Below are 12,394 nucleotides of genomic sequence, written 5' to 3' on the forward strand. Positions count from 1 at the left end.
CCCCCCCAGATAGATTTTCAGTTTATATTTTAGAAACTTTGATTTCATAACCTTGAAGACACTCTGCCAGATTGACAACAGATGACTACTTAGCATTTCCAAAATACAGATTTAAGGACTTACAAAACCTACTTGTTTTTATAGCTTTTGCATTTTGATAGAAGATTAATTACAGGCATGCTATACAGTTGTGGAATTCATAAAAGCTAAAACTGATAATTTTGAAATCATCTGTTGAATGAAACACCCCTTCATCTCTTAAAACACCCCTTTCCTGCTTCTATAGTATTTTATAACTATTAAATCCAATGAATAGAAATTTTGACAGGCAGATGGCAACTCAAACAGGATAGTAAGGAAAGGTGGAGAAGAAGGGAAGTTTTGAATTACTGAAGCTCCCAGTAGTAAGATACATGGTTAAATTAAAACAAGACAGCCACAAGAAAGGCTGTAATGGGAACATGGAAAGAACTATGCCAGCAGATTACAGAAAAACATAACATGCTTTCTGAAGGAGACGGCAGACTGACTGTTCCATAATACCCTGCGTCCTTCTTTGTTCACAGAGATACCACAACCACTGAGATGCCCCAGTTTTCTAAATGTATCCATCCTTATGAAGGAAAATTCTACTTAACTTAACCGGTGTTGCAACCAGAGTCCTACTCTGAGATCCCACCACGAGAACAATTCATTACCTTATTTCTATGGAGGAATTTATGCCAGTGAAAAGTAGTGCCATGTCTCTCCTTAGTTTTCTCTTTCTTAGCTTAATCGGTTCCCCTTTTTTAAAACTTTCCTCTCAGGGTATGTTTTCTTACCCTTTGATATCCCTGTTGTTTCACTATGGACTCTCCAAATCATTTTATGCCTTTTCAAAAATGCAATGATCAAAATGTACATACTGTCCCAGCAGAACTCATAAAAGTCCTTCATGTAGTGGAATGTAAACTTGGTGGTCTTGCACATGTATTGGGTTTATGTGGCAAGGTTTTAGCAGCAGGAGGGCCGCAGGGGTGGCCTCTGTGAGAAGAGGTCAGAAGCTGCCCCATGTTAGATAAGGGCCAGTGTCAGCAGGCTCCAAAGGGACCTACTGCTGGCCAGAGTCAAGCCAGTAAGTGATGTTTGCAACCTCTGGGAGAGCTGATTTAAGACAGGGAAAAAACTCTGCTGTTCCACAGAGGCTGGGAGAGCGAGGAGTGAGAAGCAGCCCTACAGACCTCCAGGTGAGTGCAGAAGGATGGCATGAGGTGCTCCAGGCAGGCAGCAGCAGTTCCCCTGCGGCCTGTGCAGGGAGAGGCCCCTGGTGGAGCAGGCTGTCCCCCTGCAGCCCATGGGTCCCACATGGAGCAGATCTCCACGCTGCAGCCCCCCCATGGGTGGAGGAGCCCCCGTGGAGCAGGTGGATGTGGCCTGCAGGAGGCTGCGGCCCATGGAGAGCCCCCGCAGGAGCAGGGGGTCTGGGGGGAGCTGCCGCCCACCCGTGGGGGACCCGTGCTGGAGCAGTTTGCTCCTGGGGGATGGATGGACCCCGTGGGATGGAGCCGTGTGGGAGCAGTGCTTAAAGAGCTGCTGAGACGAAGCATCAGGGACTGACCGCAGCCCCCATTCCTGTTCCCCTGTGCTGCTCAGGGGGAGGAGGTAGGAGAGGGTGAATGGGTGGATAGGTGGTTTTGGTTTGCTCTTAGTTCTCGCTTTTCTAGTCTGCTAGTGATAGGCAATAAATTATATTAATCTCCCTACACTGAGACTGTTTTGCCCATGATGATAATTGTTTAGTGAGCTCCCTGTTACTCTCAACACTTGAGCCCTTTTGATCGTATTTTCTCCCCCTTTCCCTTTGAGGAGAGGGAGTAACAGCAGTTGTGGTGGGACTGCCCAGCTGGGTAAAACCACAGCACAAAGCTTCTTTTTACATATCTATGATGTTACTACTAACAGCACTTCTTTGCAATGTGCAGTCCTCTATAGTTCCATACCTGATCCCAGAGAATCCCTGTTAAAAGCTATTCAAAAGCCTCATGAAATTCAAAAGATAGTAAGATCTAGTGGCCATTACCTTCTGACAGAAGGAAATTGTATTGGTCTTATAATATTGTCTGAATTATCTTCCAGTTGTTTATGAACAGGCTGTTTAATTGTCTCAACACTTCTACACAACTAAAGAAGTTACAGTGACTGATCTGTAATTTTCAGGGTCTTTAGACTCCTCATCCCTCCTTCCGAAATTTTCAAGATTTGCATATTTCTATGTCTATAGACTATGTCTATAGTCTCATTTCTTGAAGTTGTTCAGGTTGAATTTTCATTAGGTCCAGACTGTTTGGAAACATTCAATGTAATAATACAGATCTAACTTATTTCTCTGTTCTTTCCAAATTTCCTTTTCCATTTTACTATTTGTGTATTACAGCTGATTACAAAAGACATTGCTTTTCTCTTATTACTTTTTTTTTTCTGTCTAAAACAGTCCTCCATATTGACAAAAAAAAAAAAAAAAATTAATTAAAACACACAAAAAAATGCTTAAAATAAACACTTAGCTATTTTGAGGCCAAATGGTAGGAATTTTTGTTCTGACAATGGCTATGAACCTCCTAAATTCCTACCTCCTAAAACCATAACATTATTTTGCATACTCTGAACCCATCTATGCAATCAGCCAATGAATGCATTTCAACAAATCAAATTATGACAAACAAATGTATACTAAAAATAACATTTTTTTCAGTTTCTCATTCAATTTTCTAGAAATACAGTACCATTCTTGGCGTGTTTTAAGTGCTGTATAGCATCCCATTTCCTTTACTCACTCACTCACCCAAAACTTTAAAAAGTATTTCTTATATGCACAAAAAGTAGTTAACTATCATTTTCTCTGGTACTTACCGTACCAGGCATCACCTCAAAGGTGTGAGACGAGCCATTTTACCCCACCCACTGATACCCTCTGTAACTGATGGAAATAGCTGTAATCACTGAGAAGACTTCCCATTCAAATCAGCTGGTTGAGATATTTCAAAATGTGCTAAAAAAGATTTGTAAAACAGTAATATAGACCATATTTCATCTTCCAAGAACTATAAATTCAACTCTGTGAACTACTATTAAACAGTTTTATTCAATGATTTTTATATACTTGTATGATATGTTTAATATGCTGTATCTGTACTAGTTTTATACACGTGAAAGATTCTGCTCACCTTAACACAGAATTCACCTGAAGTCACAGGTGTTGCCTGTATTACAAGAGATATGTAATCTATTTAGGCATGCACTAGATTGTGCAATTTTTTTGCTTTTTAAACAGCTAATTGAAAAGTGACTTTCTAAAAATCGCATATTCTGTGTCATTTACATTTACTACAGATTGGAAGCTTTCATCTAAGGCTTCCTCCCCACACTCCCAACACCAATTTCAGGCTCCTCAGAAGAAAGAAACATTGATCATTGGTGTTGCGGTAGGAGGTGCTAGCCTGTTAGGATCCCAGTAAAGAAGGCACTCAGACTTGTAAGTATCTCTTAAAATGCTATTTATTAGGGATATTTATTATGGATTATTTATTAGGGATAACACTATAAATAAAAAGAGTTTAGTACAAATAATCTTACATCCCTTCATATGCTGGGAATCCTGCGCTACATGGAATTGAATGGGCCTTCAATCACGCACAGAATGCCACACAGATCCCATCCCCAGAAAGGGATGAGATCATCCCTTTTGGTCAATTGAGCTCTTACAGAGTTTTCTTACAAGAAAAAAAAATAAATCAATTCATCACTTACACTGTCATGACATTCACATAATAATGTGAAGTTTTAGATAAAAGCAAAAGCACTCAGGTGAGATAACCATTGGTACTGAGTAGGAGCTGCCTGTAAGCTTTCTGTTACAATTAGCTTGCAAAGTTTATCCTCCCGCAAAAGGGATAGCACAGCTCAGTGCAGGCCTGCACTTATTCAGGTTAACCATCATGTGGATTTCTACCTCCTTGATATACAATGGTCTTCTGGTTAGCATCACTACAGAATCTTACTTTACAGTGGGATGTACATTCTTTAAAGCAAATTGAGATTACTAAGTTATAGGGCTGTACAAAGGCAATTAAATACCTTACCTGTAAGCACTACTGTGTGTTCTCCACCACAAGCAACCTTATTAACCTTTTCCATAATTCCCAGTACAGGCTGTGGGACTCTATTGTTCTTCAGCTGTTCAGGCAATAATCCCAGTTTGCCATTCTCAGGTTCTCCAAAAGTATAGAGCTCACCATCTCCTGTGAAAATACAGAAGAGAAGAGGATTCACACAAAGCACTCAGAAACAACTCTGGATAATCTAGACAGCTGCAGACACAAGTCAGTAAGACAGAAAAGTGTATGAACCTTACAGGACAACTGAACATATCTGTATGATGTCCAAATAGCTGTGTATGTATGCCTTAATGGGACTTGGAGGAGCTAAATTTTAACACCACCCTCTCCACAAGATATGAACCACAGCATTTAGCCTGCAAGGAATATAGCCAGGGAAAAACAAAACAATAAACATCCCATGTCAGAGAGGTCATTATTCCTTCTGTTATCAGTATTCATGTCAACTGAAGTCACTCGTAAGAGTCTCAGTTAAAACAGAAATCTTGATGGAAAATACACACTTTCTTCTTGTGAGATACAGAGAAAAAATAAAAAAGCTGAGTAAATGATATGAAATTGCATGAAGTCCAGATAACAAGAAAAGAGTTACAGATCCAACAACAGTGGTTCCACAGCAATAACTCCACCAAAAATAAGTTCAGAAAAATACTGAGAGGTCTTTACAAATACATTCCTGCAGCCTCTTTCTGATCTGCCAGAAGACGATACCAGAAGAGCCTTCTCATTTACCCAGTCTTTTTATGAATTCAGTTCAAAATTTGTTCAATCCAAAGTTTGGGTAACTTATTTTACTTTCAAAGTTTACTTTGTTTCATCTTTCCAATCTCTCCTTTTGATTTTTCACTACTGTTGGAGTCTAAAGTACCATTCAATATAGCATCCTTCTACAGTAGTTAAAGAACTAACATGTAAAATGTACTTTCCATTGCTATATTTACAATTTATCTACTTCTGCCTTTACCTACATTTCTGATTTTCTGTGCTAATGGGCCTCCCACTATTCTAATGGGTCAGAGTGAGGTTTTGATGGGAAATGTTTCCTTACTGTCATGAACGGCTTTAAATTAATAGCTGAGTGTTCTCCACTCCAGAGAAAAAATGAGTTCTGTGGAATAATATCTTCTTAGCAAATCATGGCCCAAAATTTATATGTGAAAATATTTACCAAGCAAAAATCAACGCACACTATTTTGTAAGGAAAAGTTTGTTTTTAAATCTCATTTGGATATAAAAAAGCACATGGATAAGCAGAACTCTCACATGGAGCTAGTCCAAGATAATTAAACATTTAGACTAATGTAGGAGCTGTCTGCTCAAGGAAAATTTGAAGACATAGCTACACTTACGTAATCCACATAATAACAAACCACATGCTTATACTCCATTACTAATGCTCAGTCATCAGAAGCACACATTTGCAATACTTTTGGAAATGTGTACATTTATGTTTCTGTACAAAATGTACTTTTGCTTTCAGAGGGATACTTTTAGTGTTCACAAATTTGCTTTTACAGAACTCAGAGGCATTACTATTGTACTATGCACAACAAATGTATGAGAGATTTACTCAAAAGCTCTAAATTCATTGCCAATATTACAGCTGAATTAACTTTAGAAATGCTGGTCTTTGCCCAATGACATTGAAAATAAATGTGCTCTCAGTGTTTCAAAGCTGAAGCCTTATTTAGGTATTCAGAACTGTCCATTAGAGAAGTCCCACTCTCTCCACTGAACACAAGCAGGGAATAAGAAAACAAACTCACTACTAGTTTTATGTTAGCCTTTTTTCTTAGCATAGCTGCTATATTTGTTACTTTTAATTCCACTTTGTCAGCCAAAACTTAAAATTTGGGAATTTAAGGTCAGTGACAATGACCAGAAAAATAAGCTTACACAGAAATAGAAAATGCGATCTAAAAGTAAACGAATGCATCAAAATGCAAAGTAGAAAAAATGAAGCTATACATGCTTTCTAAAAAGCAAATGAGATTAGCCATATGATCAAAATTAAGTCAATAAAAATGGAAGAATATAATTCAAAATGAACTGAGGTTTATTAAAACTTGAGTGTTACAAGCCAAGGCAGGAATGGAATTTTTTTGAATTTTTAATCCTGAGATACAAAAGTCAAAACTGGTGTCAGTTAGAAATGGGTCTTTTTTATTCATTTTTCCTGACTTTTACTCTGGCAATACACTCATTTAAAACTTCCTTTTGCATGAATAAAAACTGAGCAAGAATTTCAGGTAGCAAAACTGCACCTTCACTATGCGTAACTATGGGACGACTAGTTACGTGTTTTCATTTAAGTTGTCTGATATATTCCAATAGATAAACTGGATTCAAAGTGTTTTTCCTGGCAAAGTCTTTTGCCAGTGATGCTTTTTTTTTTTTCCTCTGTGGTGCTTGACTCAACTATTTGTGCTGAACAGTGCCTACAGCAGTTGGTGCACACACAGAGCAGCACAGAGACTGCTGTTGCCAGGACGTTCCATAAAAATGAGTAGAATAGAATAGAATAGAATAGAATAGAATAGAATAGAATAGAATAGAATAGAATAGAATAGAATAGAATAGAATAGAATAGAATAGAATAGGTTTAGTTTAGTTGGAAGGGACCTACAAAGATCATTGAGTCCAACTTTTGGCTAATCAAAAGTTAAAGTACGTTATTGATAACCTTATTCAAATAAATGGATAAGGTCTCAAACACAGACAGACATGGGGCATCAACCACTTCACTGAAACCAGTTCCAGTGTTTGACCACCCTCACTGTAAATAATTTTTTCCTAATATCTGGTCTGAACCTCCCTTAGCACAGCTTTGTGCCGTTCCCACATGTACTATCAACAGTTACCAGTAAGAAGAGAAGTGCCTCCCTCTCTATTTCCCCTCCTTAGGAAGCTGTGAAGAGCAATGAAGTCAAGAAGGGTTCTGATGCATTCAGAAAACCCTTCAACTATCATGTCTTTTAATGAAACAGTGCTTCTCCTCACATCCTCTCAGAGGAAGTAATTCTGGAGCTGTCATGCTGATCTAAGATGTATGCTACCTTTAGATACATGTATCTAAATTATGAAGTATTTTCTTCAAATGAAGCCTGAGGATAGGTTTTCAACGAATTTTACTTATAGAGAGAATCTGAAGTATGTCTCATGTTTTATGGTAACATAACATTCTGGACAAAAAAAAAAAAAAAAGAAGAAGAAAAAAAAAAGTTATGCATTTTTAAAGATACCTAAGCTTCAAAACAATTTAAATTCATAAATCAATCAATTAACTTGAAAATTCTGGTGGAAAAAATGTATCCCATAGTCAAAGCACAACAACAGCAAAAAGGCCATTTTTTTATAAAAGCCAAATTCCTGCTTTAAACAGAAACTGGGTCCCAATCCTCAGTGCAAAGCTATAACCCAGCACTTGCATCAAAAATTTAGAACCTGACTTTGACGGCACAATATTTATATCTAAAGCTCACAAGACCTACCCAATTTGGCCTCTGCCTTAGTCAAAAAAAAAAACTATTTTATATGGTTTTATATGGGATCTTAGTTTTTCAAGATTACATCTGCCTCTCCCAATGGTATGGAGTCTTCAAATACCACGCTTCTAGGCCACTAAGGCCAGCAACTGAACTAATTGTCTTTTCTGAATAACTGACCACAGATGCAATCAGGGAATGACAATCATACAACTATACGCAACATCAAGTTTCTTGCAGGGTTTCACAGGAGTCAAGTTATTAAGAGTGGCCACCCACAATGCATTCACAGAGCCACATTATCTTTGGCAAGGTAAGGAATCAGGTTAGCAGCTGTATTTCCTACCTACCATCATCAGAGGTGTAACCACATCCTCCTGCCTGTCCTTATTTTATCATTCATTCCTGACATTTTCTCTTTTCTTTCATTAACGGCATTCTCACACAAACCATTTAAAATGACACCAATAATGTTACAACGCTCCATTTATTTGCAAAAATCTGTGCAGAAACGTTTTTGTTGCATGCTTCCACACTCTTCTAAAAGGTATTTCATAGCCACTTCAACGTGTTTTTTTAAAGAAACGGTAGATAATCTCAGCTGCTGAGAAGTGTATTTCATTTCTAAACTATGTGTTTAGACTTCTCTGTTTGGTTGGATTTTCTATTTTAATTCCGATCTTTATTCTTATGTGCAGAAACACTCCGAATAGGCCTCAGTAACAAATACTTTGCAGTTATGTGCAGTAGCATTTTTTAAATTCTAAAATATTAGCCTAATTAATAACAACAACAACAAAAAAGAATCAACTACAGTGTAAGAGTTTCTATAACCAAACAATTCCATTGACAACAAGAGTTGTTGACGCTCTCACTGGAAGACTTTTCCTGCAAGAGGAAATAACAACAACAACAAAACTTACATTTTTGGGGAGGTAAGTATTAATGTCTTGATATTCTCAGATCTGCCATATATTTTTGGAACAAATCCATAAACCCCAAAAAGCACTTAGGGGTTAACTGCTAATGCAATTCTCTTTGAAGACACCACAGCATTTTTTAAAAAACACTACTGCACAGTAAATATTAATCCAATCACAATCTAATTAATAGGATTAGAGATTCGAATGGTCAAGCTTCCATTGACTTCCCAAACTAATCAAGTTTATTACATTTTTTAAACTTAATAATCCAGCTAACAAAGATAAACCCATTTACTAAAGCAATTTTTGAATACATTACATATCCCTTTAAGGCAAACTGTAGTCTAAAAATTATGAAGAATACCGATAAAATGTAAATAGGATCCAGTCAAACTCAGATAAATTTTCATAACAATTATGTGTGTGTAGCGCATCTGCATTTTAAGGACATTCTGTTCAAAATAAGTCCATGGAAACTGGTTATTCAATTTTTTTCCTCTCATATGAGTCTTCGCACATACTAAACTTTCATAGTGTGGTATGTTTTTGGTATCACTAAACACAGGTCACAGGAACATGTCAAGGAAATAAACAAGCAACAAGGAAATAGAAAATTATCATTGCTCCTCAAAGATAGTGAGTACTGTAGAAGACAGAAGAGATGAGATCTGGCTGATGGCAGGAGACAAACGAATTGAATCACTCTATGATCTCAAATAAATAAAGAAAAAAATAAAGGAAAAAATAAAAGTATTTTTTCCAGATTAATTTGGTTGACACCTCCTCAAACACTGGAATTCTAAGCATGGAAGTCTTTGGAATGGATGACCTTTAAAACTGGTCCTTAAAAACAACTGTGAATTACATAAAAGGAAGGAATTTGGGGAACCCACAGATCTCTCTATGAGAAGATATCTTCTCAAGGAGAATTTACTTTAACCTTGCTTATAGGTAATGGTTCTGGCAGGGGAAGCATCAGAAGATGTTTAATATATTCAATTCCTTTGTATTTCCAATAATGTAATTCTGCTTTAGACACCACAGCAGTGCTTAGATACATCGGGGTTTCCTGCCCTGCATCTCCTTCAGAGGACAGATGAAGCTATACACACTTGCTAAGCTTAGCACTTTCCAAAAAATTGTTCCCTCTGGAATGAGTGTGGCCAAAGACTAGTCAAGTAAAGATCTGTAAATGGACTCAAAAAGTGTTGCTACACTCTTTCAGCTCCTTCTTTCTCTGTTACTTTCTCTGGGAGACACTGCTTATATGGGTCTTACGTCTGCAAAAAAAACTTTTTATTTTTTGGTAGAATCAAATTACAAAACCACAAGATCAAATGCCACGTAATTTCTATAAAACATACTTCTATTTACTAAAAGGTCTGCATCAAGATTACACTCCTCATTGACTGCTACTGTACTTTACAGTACTTTTCTGGTAGTTAAGCACCTCAAAACATATGCCTACTGAACCTACTGAAACAATCTTCTTAAACAAAAGCAGTTTCAAATAAATAACATCTTTAATTAAAAAACAACAACAACAACAACAAAACCCTCAAATTCCTACAACATAACCTTTTTTTTTTCTCAATTGTTTCTTATTAATGAACATCCTGACCTGGAGAGGGCACTCTGTGACCATGCTATGTATTCTAGTGTGTCCTCATTAACCACCTTACATGTTTTAACCCAAACATGCCTGCGATCCTACCAGCCCACTTAGCCAGGATGCAATTTATGTTAATTGCAAATATATTAAGAAAGGGAACCATATGGTGACATGGTCATCAGTTCAATCCTGCTACACATATCAAGATCTATATATATCCTGAAACCATGTTTTATTATTAAAGATTGTATACTATTCGATGCTTTTTAAAGTACAAGACATGTTTAAAAAGACAAAATGTGGTAATGATACAGTACTGTAATAACTGGCAAAAGAGGTGTTGGAAGTTTGCTAGTGACATTTTCTTCCATTTCCATCTGCACAGTAATAGCAATCACAATCTAAAAACGTTCCTTTGTATTGTGTTGAGGGAATTAACATTGATTATACACCCACCTGAACTATTCCAAATAACTCTTAGAAATACAAAATCAGTTTTTTTTCCAGATATTTCCTCCAAAGTTATATATCAAAACCACCACTAACTACTTTAAATTCTAGTGCACATGATAAAATCATACAATCAAAACATACGGAAAAAACCCTGTGCTAGACAAACTTTAAAACATAATTTAAGGCATAATTCAATGACTAAATGGCAATTGAGGGAAGAAAAACCTATATCTCTCTTTTATAAGAATATTCCAGATACTCCATAATTATCTGGTTTGCCATGTTCTACTACCCCTCAGAGGCAGACTACTGAGGATGTGAACCACTGTTCTGAGCCAGTCTGGCAAGTACTACAAGCAAGTCTCTTCCGTAAGGAATAAAAGAATCCTACCGGTAATACAAGCATCACCTTTTTTACACTTAAATTAAATTAAAACTCTGTGCAACAGAAGATATTTTCTCTAAAAAAGTCCAACACTAAACTTCTATGCTAGTTACAGTATCAGTCAAAGAAAACTGCAAGGGCCCAAAGGAAAATAAATTTTCTTCAAATTTATTTTTTCCCAAAGGAAAATAATCCAAAAATATTTCTAATTCCACCATAAAAAGGTCATCTGTGTGCCAGTAGTTTCAGGAAGGTAGAGTCAGGATCAATTTTTGCAGGATTTCCAGATATTAGAGGCTGAAAATTAAGATCTCCCATCCCACAACCAGGCTTGTTTAAACAGTAATGGGTTCAACAAGTCCTCATTTTCACTGGTGATAACCAGTTTATCTTCCTATTAATATTTTAAGGGGCTCCATTTCTCTCACTCAACTGTTACCCTAATTCCTTTTTTTCATCCTCCTCCATTAACAATTTCCACTTCCTCAGAGCACCTGGCACACACTGTTATCTCCTTGCTCTTAGATGCTTGCCCTCAGCCCACCTTTTAATGAGTGCTTTGTCAGATCCCATTGCGATCTTGTCTGAACTTCAGCTCTTGGCTCTAAGGCAGAAATACAGACCTTCTTACTATGTCCTTGAATTAATTTTTTTGGTTGTTTTTTTTTTTTTTTTCATTTATTTCAAGTTCAGGAAGATGTAGACTTCCCAACAGGTGCTGAGCTCCTGATCAGTCAGAAGTCCTTTGTTTATTTAATGTAATAAGGCATTTGTAGTAAAAGTTGCATACTACCAGCGTAACACCTAATTAATACCTCGACACCGTAGGAAGCTCTCATTCTGTTAACAGCATGTTCTTAGAGAGCTGTATAGATATTCTGTGTGGAAAAGTAATATTTATCAAGTTGATGGAGTAGTTACTGGGTACCTATTAAAGGCTTTACAATCAAAACTATTGATCCTTCAAAATCTTTAATTACTCTAATTTGCTATACTGTGAAGCTTAATAATGTTAATATATGACTGAGAGGAATTCATAGCTGCTCACATTTAACACTATCCGTACTGACTGATAAATTCAACCACATTGGCATTGTTAATAAATGAGTGGTATCACCACTTTGTAAAGAAAAAAAGAGGTGGGAATATGTAGAGGTGGAAAGCAGCAGAGAGATGGCTTGGAGAACAGACACCAACTTATTGTAGTGTATGCTTCTCCTCACAATGTATATCGCCTGTTTAACTGACTTAAGAATAAGGCATAACATCAAACTTTGACAACGATGTTCCACTGCTAGTAAATGAGATTAATTTTACCTCAAAATACAGTAAGTCTACTCAATATTTGTATTTTCTAGATGATCATCACACAAACAAGTGTA

At 36.8% G+C, this 12,394-nt stretch overlaps 1 protein-coding gene across 1 annotated transcript in view; it reads right to left on the bottom strand.

The window, feature by feature from the left end:
* The window catches only part of RPGR (retinitis pigmentosa GTPase regulator), a gene marked incomplete at its 5' end in the record, with an annotated part of 46,216 nt that overhangs the window by 19,565 nt on the left and 14,257 nt on the right, over positions 1-12,394 (bottom strand). The window contains one exon of the mRNA XM_082751879.1: positions 4,119-4,277. Within this exon, the coding sequence (XP_082608005.1) occupies positions 4,119-4,277 (159 nt within the window). The remainder of the gene's footprint in view (positions 1-4,118; positions 4,278-12,394) is intronic.

This window comes from Aythya marila (assembly GCF_965140915.1).
Source record: "Aythya marila genome assembly, chromosome: 1".
NCBI classification, from domain to species: Eukaryota; Metazoa; Chordata; class Aves; order Anseriformes; family Anatidae; genus Aythya; species Aythya marila.